The sequence below is a fragment of the Natator depressus genome, chromosome 3 (assembly GCF_965152275.1).
Source record: "Natator depressus isolate rNatDep1 chromosome 3, rNatDep2.hap1, whole genome shotgun sequence".
In the NCBI taxonomy this organism is placed as follows: Eukaryota; Metazoa; Chordata; order Testudines; family Cheloniidae; genus Natator; species Natator depressus.
This window is the reverse complement of record NC_134236.1, coordinates 48,123,692-48,139,245: the sequence shown is the minus strand read 5'-3', so window position 1 is coordinate 48,139,245 and position 15,554 is coordinate 48,123,692. Positions and strand designations below refer to the sequence as shown.

General features: G+C 41.9%; 1 protein-coding gene across 1 annotated transcript in view; it reads right to left on the bottom strand.

Annotated features, from left to right (window-relative positions):
• The window catches only part of HCRTR2 (hypocretin receptor 2), a 66,135-nt gene that overhangs the window by 24,491 nt on the left and 26,090 nt on the right, over positions 1-15,554 (bottom strand). Inside the window, exons 2-3 of the mRNA XM_074947852.1 lie at positions 6,369-6,547; positions 4,382-4,625 (exon numbers count right to left, since the gene is read on the bottom strand). Coding sequence (XP_074803953.1) covers positions 4,382-4,625; positions 6,369-6,547 — 423 coding nt within the window. The remainder of the gene's footprint in view (positions 1-4,381; positions 4,626-6,368; positions 6,548-15,554) is intronic.

The window sequence follows — 15,554 nt, the reverse complement described above, 5'->3', positions numbered from 1 at the left end:
ATTTATTTTAAGTGTTAACTGCTCAACATTCAGATAAAGCAGAATTTATAACCTTATCTTTAATGGTGCCATCTAGTGACTTCCAATTTTGTTACAGTGTTCAGATTTGGAGGGCAGAATGCTGCCCTTTACTGTGAGTAACCTAGGAGGAAAAGGAACACAAAGTCTTCCCTTCACCCATGCAGTGGAAGTGAGAATTCTCTCCATATTCTCTTGAGTGCTTTGAGTGGGTTTGGTTAGTATACATTGGCTGCTAACCTTTTTAATCAACAGTACCAAAAAAGAGTGTGGTTAGCTGATTTGGACACATGATGCAGCCATTTTAATTTACATTTCTTTAATTGTGAGTCTTTATCATCACATTCATCATATGATAACTATGGACTATTATAAAACCCATGGTAAAAACAGGTTCCTTAAGTGACTCCACACAGTTCATAGGTGGGACTCTTTTGCATTCCCAAATAAATTATTATTATTAGTCTGGGCTAGGACTGAAAAATCCTCAGCCTAGAATTGGCCACGAATGTTCCTCCTGTTCTGGAGTGAAACCCCGAAGCAATTAGAAAGAACTTGGATGTTGACAGAGGCTGAGCAACTGCACCCCTTGCAGTTACTAGCAATACTCCAATAGGCACACACAGATATCTGTTACAGGTTGCCACTCTTTGTTCATTGTGAAGGAGTCCAAGCCATTGTGGGAAGGTGCTGACCAAAAGAGAGTAATTTGAAATAGAGGATTATTATTTTAGGTGCATCTACCATTTGCCAGTAGACTAATTAGCACTGAGGTGACATCATCCAATTTCCATTGTGTATGAATTCTGTTTGATGGAAGTGAATGTCCTATGGTTAGATGCATAATTTAATGGAAAAGCCAGCAGTACAAACTAGGATTGTGTGATCTTTAAGTGGAGTGAAAAAAGCTTCTGGTTTCAAAAAAAAAAAAACTTCCAGACATGTTTTATATTTTATACCCAGAGTAAAATATCTATCTTGGAGATGAGGCACCTTTGACGTCATTAACAGTACAATCACATAAGAAATAAAGATAGCGGCTTCCCCTCACCCCAAACCTGAAAACAACTATCAGAAATTATTCAGACACAAACCAAACCTTGTTCTATGCACAAATACCAGCCTTTGTCAAGTCCCTTCCTACCTTCCACAAAGCCTGTGAAATGTGGCAGACTTTGTAACATACCACGAAGGTCAGCAGATTCTGGCTATCTTGGACCAAAGGAGGGAGTTCATTACATACTATGGGCCCTTTTTGGAGAATGCTCTCCAGGCAGCTCCCTATCGTTTATACTGAGGGGGCTCCAGCTCCTGAGCCTCTGTGGATTACATCTGCAGCGCAGCAGCCAGGCATGGGGTGAGAAGCAGTCTCTAGAATAGGCTGCTCCCGAGCCATTTAGGGCCCTACAGATTAATATCAACACTTTACATTTATCTTGTAAACCAACAAGCTGCCAGCGCAGGTCCTGGAACACTGGCATCGCGAGCTGCTGGCAAGATACCCTATGTAATTATTGAGCTGCTGATCTTTTTTTTAATCATTTTCTATTTCTGGGTCGATTTAACATGTAAATCTAAACTTGAAGAGAGAAATTCATGATTATGATGGTCAGGTCTGCAATTATAAACAGAAATTAGAATCTCCAGGTGAGATGAATATTTCCAACAATGTCCTCAGATGGAGAAAGCTAGTAACAAATGATAGGCCTGCTCCCTCAGTTAGAAGTGCCGGTATCATTCATGCCACATCTGCAGGACGTCTCCCTCCTCCTACGTAACTCACTGCAGTTTTATCTGGATTGAGCCAGCCAGCTCCCATCTCTGCCCCTCTGGATAAGGCGTTAAAGAGGAGTGGCTGGGTTGGAGGAGATAGAGAACTGGAGTTCATATCATCAACATACTGAAAACACCATGGCTCTGCATACACAAGAAGCAGGGACCATTGTATTAATTTTGATGGAATGAATGGGCCCAAAGAGTCAAAAGTGTTAACTTGACCCTGCCACTGTCCAGCATTAAAAGGTTTCAAACAAGGTGCAGGGTTTGGTATACAGAGACCTCACCCTGCTTAGTACCATGGCAAACATGCCCTTAAATACCTTTAAGCCCTTAATTAAAGATCCAGAAGGGATAGAAAAACAGTTGTAAATGTGAAATGTTGAATAAGGCTTTTATTTTAGCAGTGCCCCTTGTTCCCTCTTCCCTTAGCTGTAGAGAATGTTCATAAGGCACATGAAACACCTCCACCCCTGTTTGAGAGTCTTTCAGACAGTGTTAAAGACGGTAATAACTGTCCTAGTGGAGGAAAGGGAAGAAGTTAGTTGAGATGGGCTGGAGCAGTCATTGCTGTTGTTGCTAAAGTCCCATCCTGATTTTCTGAAGACAAAACAAGACAGATGCACACAAAAGGGGAGAGAAAGGAGGACAAGTGCAGCTCCTGTCTTTGGCACTGACTTACTTGCAACCTCATTGCTAGAGGAACATAGGCACAGCACGTGGTCTTAGCAGCACTCCAAGATCTGGCCAACTTGTAGCAGCATTTGGCTATTTAGGGCATTGCTTCTAGGCATCTTTCTGGTCACAGGATTACAGCAATGTGGCACAATGTGCAGTCTTGGCCAACTAAGCTACACACTTACCAACCAGAAGGCAGAGAGGGAAAGGAAAGAGAAGAAATAAGGTGGGGAAGGAAATGGACACACAAGGGACAGGGATGACAAAATCCCACATCCCTGGTGGTGTTGGGATTTAGCTGGAGCCGGTGGAGGTTGTGATGTCATCTGGGTATTTCTCTTTGGCCACGGCTCGCTGTCCCCAGCCAATGGGAGCTGTAGGATGTGGCAACAAGCACATCCCTGCAGCCCACCACTTCCCACAGCTCCCATTGGCCGGGAACAGCAAACTGTGGCCACCGGGAGCTGTGAGGGGCCGTGCCTGAGGACGGTCAATGTCAGCAAAATGTCTCACGGCCCAAAATCAGCTTACCCTGATGGGCTGCATGCGGCCTGCTCGTTACCTGCCACTGGTCTAGACTAATCCAGTCTTTGAGACATCCTTTTGCATATTTTCCATTAACATTAATTGTTATAGGTTTCAGAGTAACAGCCGTGTTAGTCTGTATTCGCAAAAAGAAAAGGAGTACTTGTGGCACCTTAGAGACTAACCAATTTATTTGAGCATAAGCTTTTATTTATTGTTATAGGTTACTGTGATATCTTATGAATTGTTACATACTTTTTACAACTGAGTTTACAATTAGGATAAATTTGTAGGCTCAATTATTATACCAGGACCAAGATGGAACCTTCAAAACATCACAGAGAGCCCTCATCAGTTAATGCCCAAGGTTGCGTAAAGTAACCAATTACAATAATAGATGAAAACACAACCTGATTACAATGTAACAAAACTGATCACAGCGATTGGACTGCTTTTTAAAAAAAATACAACCTTGAGAAAGAATCTGATTGTATTTTAGTCTATTAACTTGAAGCTGTTAACCACGTTCCTTTTAGCTACATGTCTTGGCAATCCTGGCATTACTTTCCCGAGTATGAATGATTATTACATATTAAGCATTATTAAGGTGTTGATTGTATACATTGTCAGAATCCCAGTGCGCAACTCACATGCACTATTAGTGCTGGAATTATTCCAGGGCCCACCAGAGTTGAGCCCCAATAGTTCAAGGAAGTGGCCAGGACTAACTGCAACAGGAAGTCAGACTACATGAAAGTAGCCCAAATTCCAAAACTGCACAGTGCAGAAGTAATCTGGAAGGATTGATTTGTACTTTTTGGATGCAATCATTTGTAATAGATCATGTTTTCCAAATAACGTTAGTAATGCTGTCCAGGCCAAATTTCAATCTGTGGAATGAACTGCTTCCTATATTGCTGGCAGGTTTATAAATTCTGTAGTTGTATGCAATTTGAATTGTAATTCTGGGAGATTTCTGAGGAATTTATATAATGCAGACAACTGTCAAAGTCAGGGTCCCAGGAAAATGAACCAATGGTCTATTCTCTGGAGATAAATTCCACAGGCCTGATTTCTGCAGTCCTTGTACACCTCTAACTTCCTTTGATCAATAGGTGTTATATAAGCATAAGCATTACAGGATGGGAACATTTGTTCCAGTGGAGAACATTAAGATGGCCAAGACACAAAGAGCCTCTTATGGCACATCCATCTGAACTTGGCTTCCAATTGACTTTGAACATTAGCAAGGCAGAGGAAGATGGAATGTAACAGTTTCTGAAAACCAGTAGTTTCAAGAACCACCATATAATTAACATGCCAAGCTATTTTCATTATATCCTGGCAGTATAAGTTCCATTCTTATGATCAATAACACACTTACCTCCCCAGTGTTCATCACAAACTGTGAATAAGATTGTTTTGTTAGCTAATCCTGGGAACACACTGCTGCATTCCATAACAACAGCCTGAGGAATCATTATAATGCAGGACACAATCCAGATAACGATAATGCTATTCCTTGCCCTCTTGGCTGTGCTTTTAAACATCAAAGGGTGACAAATTGCATACCAGCGATCCAAAGCGATGCAGCTAAGTGTTAGTACAGACACAGAGACTGACACAGTCTAAGGAAACAAGGAAACATTGTGTAAACTTTTCTGATTTTTAACTTTGAATACAATTTATATTTTCAACACGATCAGAAATCTATTTAGAGTTGATATCCCATGATCAAGGGCTGTTAAATAGTGATTCTTCCAAGAAAAACAAATCCCTTTTTATATCACTTGTCACAAAATTCACATAGGCCTGAGTCTGCTAGCCTAACTCATTCTCAGAAAAAAAAAGCAGTGAGGACTCCTTGTGGCACCTTAGAGACTAACAAATTTATTAGGGCATAAGCTTTCGTGGGCTAAAACCCACTTCATCAGATGCATGGAAAATACAGTAGAGAGGTATAAATACACATCAGATGAAAAGATGGGAGTTGCCTTACCAACTGGGGGGGTCAATGCTAACGAGCCAATCTATGCGTAATCCCACTTGAATCAACAGGACAACTCACAGACCACTCAGTTTGAATAAGTGTGGCAGAATCAGGCCTCATAAGAATAAACTCATCCATTTTAGACTTTGTAAGCATTATTTATAAAAGTGTATATTTTTACAATATGAAAATAAAGCTTTAAACACACTAACTACATCTTGCTTTGTAGGAGACATTATCTCGTTTGATGTGCTATGAACCTATATCATTGTGTCTTCCCAATTTTCACAAAGGCAAGGGGAAATTACAGTCACATTAAAAAAAAAAATCCGCTTGCAGTTGATAAAAATAGGAACATTGGATTTTTCCACTGGCTACAAACAATAAACAATTGCTCCATTTTCTTCCATTCAATACACTGGGTGACAGTTTCACGTCCTTTCTGCATTCAGTGAGGTCTTCCGAACCAGGTACAGGCCAACAGTTAACGTACCAACAACAATCTCCTGTAGCAGTGCTGTGGCTCTGAAATAAGTTGGGCAATTCTGATTCAATGCACTGGAGCAGAGGGCAACACATATCCACGGATCAATTCATGGAATTATTATACCCAACCAATACTATGGCCCATGCTGCTCCCTTTGAAATTTGTGTGCACTGGGGGGCTTGATTCTGACCTCAGTTACACCACTGTAAACCCAGATTTCAATTGAGGTACTTTGGATTTACACCAGTGAAAAGGTCCAAAGATTTACCATACTGGAATGCCCCACTGGCCCATCTAGTCTGATAAGGAAAGGAAGGCACAGTTGTTAATCACTTCACTGGAAAGGGCTTCAGAACTAATTTAACTTAATAATTATGAATGGCAATAACTGATGCTTAACTGGGAGAGTATGAACAATTTCTGCTGTGGGGATCTTTGGTTATTTCTACATAGCACTTAGTAAGGCATATGGAATTCTGAACTCCACTTTCTAACTACAGAGGGCCTGATGCTCTGACACCTGGCACCTTGGGTAGTCATTATGTCCAAGCAAAGTGGGCACAAAATATCACTGTCCTGATATTTTAATGCTTTATGTCCACTTTGCATTGATGTAAATGACTACACAAGGTGAAGAGTATCACAGAATTTGTCCCGTGTGTTTATTGCCTAAAAAAAAAAAAAAAAAAAAAAAAAAAAAAAAAAAAAAGAGAGAAAATACTGAGAATAATACTTATTCAGCAAAGAATTTTACTTAACGTTATGTAGTTGGGCATTTGGAAGTGGAGAAGCACTTAAATCACAATGTCTATCCTTCCCATTAGGAAGTTCCAATTAAGCAGATTCTACCGTACTGTTCCTTTTTGACAACAGCAATGATATGGAGAACAATACCTGTAAATAGGGGATCACCTTGCAGAGGGTCTGCCCAAAGAACCAAGTTTCTGTGATATCCACTACTAACGTGGCTGGAAGACAAGTGATTGTGACAAGAACATCAGCCAGGGAGAGGTTTACTATGAAGTAGTTGGTAACTGTCCGCATGTGATGGTTCTTCCACACTGCAATACAAACTGAATTTACAAAGAAGGGTTAGTACATTTGAAACAACATGTGGAAGGAACACTTCAATGGGACAACACTTTATAGGAGCAACTAGTAATTGAAGGATGCAGAAACATTTTCTGAAGAAGGTTTTAAATATGTAGTATAATGTAAATATGTAGGGACAGTTAATTTTTTTTCACAGTGAACAGCCTGGAAGCATGGAGAAACAGTTAGAAACAAGGAGGAGCCAAAGTCATGTGACTAATCAATTCTCCACAGACTACAGTTTAGGCATTGTTGGTTTGATACGTAGATCAGTCTATTTTATTTATTTTATTACAGGTACAACAGCATGCAGTAAATTTTATACAGTATAAGGCTCGTATAAATTAGTTTGTTTTTCCTATTGATCCAAGCTGTAAAGCTTTATAAACCAGGCAAATCACTCTGACTACATCTGAGTGCAGTAAATCAATAAGTCAGTAAGCTAGCAAAGTAAAAACTGAGGTCGTGGAAACCAACTTGAGAAAAAACAGCTTTGTGTAATAACCTAGGACATAAAACCTTAAGGGACTAGGTTTCTGAATATTTTGACTTCTCAAGTGTTAGAAAGATTTCCATTCCCTCTTTTAAAACTGACTTCTACAGTGCCCCAATCCACCCTCTCAACAATTTTACCGCAACAGCAAATTTATTAATCCTTTGTACACAGAATGTCCTTCTGTCCTGAGCAGATATGGGTCATGTCTTCAAATCTCAGGCTGGATCCAAACTTTATTTAATTTCAGGGATTTGGTGTTTGGCCCAATTTAGATATATTAGCTAGATGAGAAGTGCAGATCTGAATCTGAACTCTCCCAATAATCAAAGCAGGGTTTCAGAGTTTTAGTCTGGAGACAGCTCTGGTCCTGAGCTCACTAAAACACAGCGTTCAGACCTCAGGTTTAAGGAGAACACAGTTTTGAGTGAGAGTATTTCTTACTTCGGTGAGTTAAGTTACAAAAATAACTGTTTTTAACCCTACTATTTTTACTTGATACATAATACCAATGTAGTTGTGGGATCTGTAGCTGGTAACCATGAAGATTATGGCAGAGGAGATTCAGCAGGTTACAGAGGAGATGCACACTATGCTCTCTCATGAGCCTTATTCACACAGAGAAATGATGCAAATTTATAAGATTGTTGCTGACACCACTTCAGATTAACTGGTGTTAACACCAAAGCTCAAGGTATTCTAGGTCAGCGGTTCTCAATCAAGGGTCTGGGGTACCCCGGGGGGGCAGCAAGCAGGTTTCAGAGGGTCCTCCAAGTGTGGCCAGCATTAGACTCGCTGCGGCCCAGGGCAAAAAGCTGAAGTCCCACCACATGGGGCTGAAGCCTGAGGCCCTGAGCCCTGCCACCTGGGGCTGAAGCCAAAGCCTGAGCAACATAGCTTCACAGGGGGCCCTATGGCATGTGATCCCAGGCAATTGCTCTGCTTGCTACCTGCTAATGCTGGCCCTGCCTTTTGTTGTGGCAGAAAACCAGTTGTTGTGGCATAGGTGGGCCATGGAGTTTTTATAGCATGTTGCGGGGGCCTCAGAAAGAAACAGGTTGTGAACTCCTGCTCCAGGCTATATGATTTTTACTTTTGTTATTTCCCTTAAACAAAAATAAAAGTAACCCAGCAAAAATGGTAGGAATTAGGTAATGCTATCTGTCCTTACTGCAATGTATAGCTAGCTGTACAGCTGAGAGAGTATATCTTTGTTACCCCTCCCAACTGGGGAGTGGGGTGGGGAAAGCAGTGGCTTCTGTCCCCAAGGATTCTGGCGTTGAAAGAGAATGGATCTTACTCTATAGCAACCTCAAAGTACAAGACAGGCAAAGTGGCCATCTGACCTCCCTGAAAACCCTGGACAAGGAATCTCTAAGGAGTGGCACATAGTACCAAGCTAAATAGTATGACGATGAAAGGTATATGGGGCCTGTAGATGAATGAAGATTTAGAAGGGTCATGTTTCGGGAGACGGGGGTACCCGCTATGCAATAAGAATCTGTCCAACTCTACCAAACTTGTTTGGACTTTGGCTGATGATGATCAGGGATCCTAGAAATCCATTTGCCATTGAAAAACATAGAATTTGCATTTTTACAGAGAATCTTTCATTTTTACATTTATTAACTAACTATTAACTAAATTTTACTGAAATTTACACTTATTCAATGCGTGTAACCTCCTCCTCTTGAGGTTGTTTTTGAATGTCCTTTACATTTACAGTGGAGCCCCATTTAACCAGTTGAATTGGGACCAGGGTCAGATCAGACAGTCAAAAACTGGGATAATCCAGAGAACTGGCAAAAAGCTTTTTATTCCTTATGTTAAGACTGCGGGGCAGGGGGGCTCAGGCGGTCAGACCCAGCAGCCTGGGGCTGACTACTGGAGCCCCAGCCACTGTGAGTACCCAGGCAGCAGGTGGTTTGGTTAATACTGAAAGCAGGATAATGGAGGCTCGGCTAAATGAGGTTCTACTGTTTATCAATAAAACATTGTGTTCAATTTATACCTATATATACTGTGTCTAGGGAAACTAAAGTTAAGCATTTCATTTTAATCACAGAAAAAACACAGATTTTTATGGGGGTTTTTAATCAGAGAATTTTGGTTTTTTTGTCATGCAAAACAAGGATCCCTGATGATGACTGAAACAATAAAAGGATCCCTGAACAAACCATGATTTAATGTTTGATACAAGCCTTTCACACAGCCCTAGACACATGGTAGCGCAAAAGAAAGAGTTGAGAGAGACAGAGAAAGTGGAGAGGGAAGAGAGTTTAAGATGGGGAAAAAGACGAGAGGAGAAGAGATTCAAAAAGGAGAGAAAAAAGGTAGGGAAAGGAATAAGTAAGTGAGAGAAGTTCCCTTTGAAACCACAATCCTATCCAATCTGTAAACATCTCACTACAATAATACTCTACTCGAATCTCCTCTGCAATTCCGCCCCCATTTTAGTTTTGATTTTACAAAAAGAAACAAGATAAAAAGGGAACTCAATCCTTCCTCAAAGTGACTGCTATTCTTATCTTTGCCACATAGTGTCAGTAAAAGCTTGGAAACTAAAATGAGTTACCATGCTGTGCCCTGTTTAGAAGATGCGTTGCAGCTCTAACAAATGAATCCATCTGTAAGACTGTTTCTCAGAGGGTTGATTGCATTGAGTTTGAAGTTTGGTGAGAAGATACAATTGTGGTTTCTGGCCATTATTCACACAGAATGCAGAAAACTTCACTCTCTTCAAGGGGAGCACAATGAAGGGAAATAGATTACTGGGGAAGAATGCAACTTTTGCCAGAAAATATTTATGAGTACAGAGAAAATGGCTTACAGGGAAATCTCATGAGGGATTTGACTAGAATTTACAAGGGCACAACAAATCCATAACAAAGATTAAATTTAAGAAAGAGAGTCTGAAGTCCATATTGTGCGAGTAAAAAAGGCTTTAGCTACCTCATTACATTCTATTACAAAACCTCAGATGTGACAGTATAGTTGGGCTTTTAGATCCTGTGTTCTACAACAAGAGACGTGCTCCCAGTGGTTTTAAATGTCCTGGGATATTTTAATTATAGTTGTGCAATGCTACATATTTGATCACTGTAGTACATTGTATATGAAGCTGAATATGAAAACAACATGAAGACTCCAGGTTAATGTAAAATGCAACTGCCTACCTCCTCCAAGATTTAGGCTGCTATCAGTACACAGATTATGTGCTATAGTCCTTCCATTGACTTCTACTATGCTTCTGCTGTTAATCTGTGATCTAGGCCATGTCGACACCTGCCATTTAAAGCAGAAAAAGTACCTTTTTTGAGCAAAATCCATGGGAGCATCTACACTTGCCAATGACTTTGCGGTGAAACACAGAAGCGTCACCACAAAAAGAAAACAAGAGGCGTACAGCTCTTACTGGTGATGCTTTTGTGGTGATGTGCAACTGAAGACACGTTCTTCCTGTTTACACAGCTTTTAGACTCCGCAGGATATCCCACAGTGCCTGGGTGACCACTCTGGCCAGCAGCTCTGCTGCTCTGTTGCCAGGTAAACAGACATCCACCCTTCCCCCTGTAAAGCCCTGGGAACTTTGAAACTCCCCTTCCTGTTTTCTTGGCAAGTGCTCACTTATCTGGCCAGGTGACAATGGCTACTCCACGGAGCCAACCATCCCCTGCCTGGAGCAATGCTGAGCTACTGGAGCTGATCAGTGTTTGGGGAGAGGAGGCTGTGCAGGGACCCAGGATGCCCCGTGATCAGCCCCCCCCCCCCCACACACACACGACCCATCATCCAACTGGAGAGAGCTGCACTGTGGGATAGCGGCCCTCAGTGTGCTGCTCATGTAAATACTCTGATGACTGAGGAAGTAAGTGAGTACACAAACCAGTGCTTTACTTTCACCGGTTCCCTATTACCAGTGAAATTTACAGTGCAAAAACTCTACACATGTAGACATACTCTTAGACACTAATCCTAAACCTGTTCAGTAACACTTCAGAAGGGTCCAACTAACCTCTCATTTAATGTGTTTCCTTCCAATTTGACCTATAAACCCAAATAAAACCATAACTCTTTAGCATATTTTTACCATAATTGCCATAGCATATATTTTGAAAGGTGCAATGCTGAATTATTTTGTTGACAGATACTATGTACAAATCTGGATACATACAAAGAATTATTATTTTCTTCTTTCTTTATCACATGCTTCCTTTACTTCCTCCTCTCCAATTTATTCAGTGAGATCACAATTCACTGGTTGAAATGTTAAAACAAACTCCCATGGAAGTGATTCTTATGTTACGAACCCTGGTTGGTGGCATCTCCAAATGTATCAGTTAGGAAGAAAAGAGGAAAAGCTTCAATTTTACACACGCACAATTTGATAATCAGCAACAATGAGATAAATGAATTTTGTTAGAGGAAAAATGCCTTTACCGATACATTACCACCATACCATTTCCTGGTGCTCTATCCTAGGGGCCCCTTGTAAGCTCAACCTCGTTCTGCTTATGAGATCTAACAAATCACATCAGAAGGTGGCATGGCTGCAGTCTAGGCAATGCTTAATTAAAAAACAACCCACAAGCTTTAACAATGGTCACACTTAACCGGTCATCTGCTGTGGTAACTAAATAACACTATGTCAGTATTTGCAGGATATAGGGAACACTGCTAATACCGAGGTAATATTACCTAGGAAAGATTATATTGAAAGATTGTATCATTACCTAAAATGATTTGAAGTGTTCTTAGTGCATATATCTCATACATACATGATTTTACCACCTTTTTTGATAACTGTAGTATGATTTTTCAGATTCTTACACAACACTATATAATTGTGTGCACATATTTATATAAAACAGCTCAGCATAAATCAGCATACATTTTTAAAAAGTCTATAATATTGTGCCCATTATACACTGGGGGCATAACTACAGGTGCAAATGATTGTTTTTAGACAGCACAAGTTAGTTAGCTGTCTAAATTATACTAAGTGTTTCTGAAACTGATTACAAAAACAAAATGAGATTCTGGATTGAGGCCCCTTTCATAGTTTCACTTGTTATCTAAAAGAGTATTCAAAAGGCAGTTAATTAGTGGGTTGTTTTTAGGAAAGAACCCTTACTATTTATTGTAATAAGAATCAGTGACTATGAAGTGCTTCTTTCTGATACAAAATTATAAAGGAAAAAATAGCATTCAGTTGAGAACCATAGCTGAAAACAGACCAAAGCCATGTTTATTCACAAACATTTGGTCAACTGTAAAAATTATAAGTTTTTGCATTTCCTGATGTGGGTTGGGATGATAGCAGAATGTCACTCTCAGAGTTTATCAAAACAAGTTGAATCAAGCAGCACTAAAAATACTGCAAGAAAGTCTTCTCCAATGAGATTTCCATGTGAATGATTTGATAGTTTTACCAGCAAAGGTATGCTCATCATCATCTTTAGGTTAACTTTACAAAATGTCATTTTTTCCCCCAGTGAAATCATCAGATATACAGAAAGTGCTACAATGTAAAGAACATTCATGTTCCGGTAGTAGAATGTATGAAGACAGAGAGAGAGAGAGAGAGAGAGAGAGCATGAGACACACCCACACATTACCAAGCTTTAAAATGCTTATATTCTCTTCTAAAAATAATTTCTATGGCCTTTTCATCCCATACAATGACACAACAGGAAAAAAAGAATCAAAAAAGTTACATGTGGAGGGAGCAAAAGTTACAGGAGGAGAGAGAAAAATTGTTCTCCTCAACTTCTGAGGATAGGACAAGAAAAGCAATGAGCTTTAATTGCAGCAAGGGAGGTTTAGGATAGGACAAGAAAAGCAATGAGCTTTAATTACAGCAAGGGCGGTTTAGGTTGGACATTAGGAAAAACTTCCTAACTGTCAGGGTGGTTAAGCACTGGAATAAATTGCCTAGGGAGGTTGTGGAATCTCCATCACTAGAGATTTTTAAGAGCAAGTTAGACAAACACCTATCAGGAATGGTCTAGGTAATACTTAGTCCTGCCATGAGTGCAAAGGTCCCTTCCAGTCCTATGATTTTATGTCTTAAGATGCAAAGCGTTATAAAGTACAACAAAAATTGTGTGATATTACGCTGCAGTGGACTGTGACGACGTGCAGAAGCAGTTGTATATGCACTATACCACAACAAAAGCAGACTTGATGCTGGAAATAAGAGAGGTGTGGTCAGGGCCAAACTCCCTGTGATGCATGCTTTCATGCAAGTCAGGAAAGGAAGTAAAAGGATCACAAGTCACAGGGAGCCAATGCAACTCTAACCTGTCCCTTCTTTCCCAGTGTATTGTGAGTCTGTCTGCACAGAGATAATACTGCTGTGGTAACACTTGGCTCATGTTTTAAAGGCTAGAAACTTTAAAAAAATAAAAGTTTAGATACTAGACAATTCTATGGCAAGGGACAGACTATACGGCAACGTTTGTGCCCCCAGAATCACAATATACAGAGGGCCCTTGGTCACGGTTAAAGATATTTGGCCCAATTCTGGTCCTTAACACTAGAAAATTCTGTTGAAGTGAGTTGTATTTGGTACTTGTGATGGGGTGTCCACCCCACACAAGCCCTGCACTTGGAGGAAAGCCAGGGAGTGCTAAGGCCTAATTGTTGATGAAATCCAGCTGGGAGAGGAGCTGGGTGGGGTTTATAAAGAGTGAAGGTTTGCAGTAGAGGGGGCTGCAGTGAGGTGAGCCTGTTGTCACACACCCTGATACAAGGGGGAGAGTTGGAGCCTGAAAAAGGCAGGGTAGGAAGCAGTCAGATCTGAGAGGGACAGACCTGAACTGCTGGTTTGGACTGGAACCCCGTGTAGAGGGTGGGCTCGGGTTCCCCTAGCAGCTACTGCGGGAGTGGCACAGCCAGCACAGTGGAGATGGAGACTGCCTGAAACTTTGTGGAAAGAGACTCTGATGAGACCCAGGAAGGGGAAGACAACTGTGACTTGGTTGGAGGTTTAAGCCATGAAGAAGAGGTGCTGCAGCTCTGGACGAGTGGGAGAGCAGCTGCAGAACAAATTTCTGGGGCAACAGGGTGAACGACTGCCAGACAGGGTACAAAGAGGGGCAAGCTAATTCCCCAGGTGAGCCACAAGGAGGCTCCACGGAGTAGTGAGTAGTCGACCTCTTGACAGCACCCCATCTTCACTTGTAAGACAACCCACTGCTCACAATGAAGGGGAGGGTGGAGTGAGAATATACTAGATAGCTTCACCATAGAACCAAATCTTTTGCACTGAAAATAAACAGCCACTGCTTTGCTCAATTTCCCTTGCTCCTCCTACACACACGTGCATATGCAAAGGGCAGTAGTAGACAGTGTGCACAAGTGTTTGATATAGTACTCACCATACTAGCCAAGTGAATGTACTACAGCAGGAGCCTTACACTCTGGCACCAAGAAATCCAGTTGAGACAAATACCACCTAAGATATGTCTACACAGCAATATAAGTGTAGGCTTGAGCCTGGACCCAAGCCTAAGCCCTCTTGAGTCTCCACACCAATTGTGTTAACCTAAGGCTTGAACCTAGGGTCCCAGGACCAGCAGGGCTGGAGAGTCCAAGACCATGTTAAGCTGGGACCTAAGGTCTGAGCCCTATTGCTTTCCTGTGTGCACACAACCCCAGCTTGACTCAAGTCCTGGAAGTCTTGTATCCCAGAATTCCTTGGGGCAACTTCCTTAGTCCTCTCTATGCTAACAATCTGTGGTGCAGATTGTTGCACTCTAATTGCAAACAGCAGCAGCTCAGATCCGTGTTAGCCCATTGTCTGCTGAACACGGGTCTGCAAGTACACTCTCAGAGAGCCTGCAGGGTTTTCAACTGAGACTGATCAGAAGAAACTTTTTGCAAAGAGAGCTGCTTCCTGGTCACAAAAGAACAGCCTGATTTTGGTGCATGTGGCTCAGGTGCCCCTGGACGTGCAGCCCCAGGCAGGGCAGGAGCAAGGGACAGAGAGCAAAGCCAGAACTAAGCAGCTGCCCTGCAAGGAGGGGGAGCAGCAGAGCTCCTGGCTTAGCATGGCTGAGCAAGGGTGGCCCCCAGCATGCCAGCTGCTGCCCCTTTCTGCAAGGCAGCCACTTGGTCTCCACTCTGCTCTCTGGCCCCCGTCTTCCCTTGGGTTACATGTGCAGGGGTTCCAAGGTAGCGTGCAATGTCGGGGCAAGGAGTGGGAACCATCCCCAAAACCTCCCCACAGCCTCCTGTGCTGGTGGCTCCAGCTCCTCCTTACTGCTATACAGAGCTTGCCCAGACCATGGAATAAAGCTGACAGGCAGGAGGTGGCTCCCTACTGCAAGGATGTTGGTGATCATCCCTCCCCCACCCATGCTGAGCCAGGAACTCTGCTGCTTCCCCTTCCTGCTGGGCAGCCACTTGATTCCACATTCCATTCTCTGTCCCTTGCTCCTAGGCTGGCCACGGCTGCGTATGCAGAGGTGCATGGGCAAAACTTCCCCACA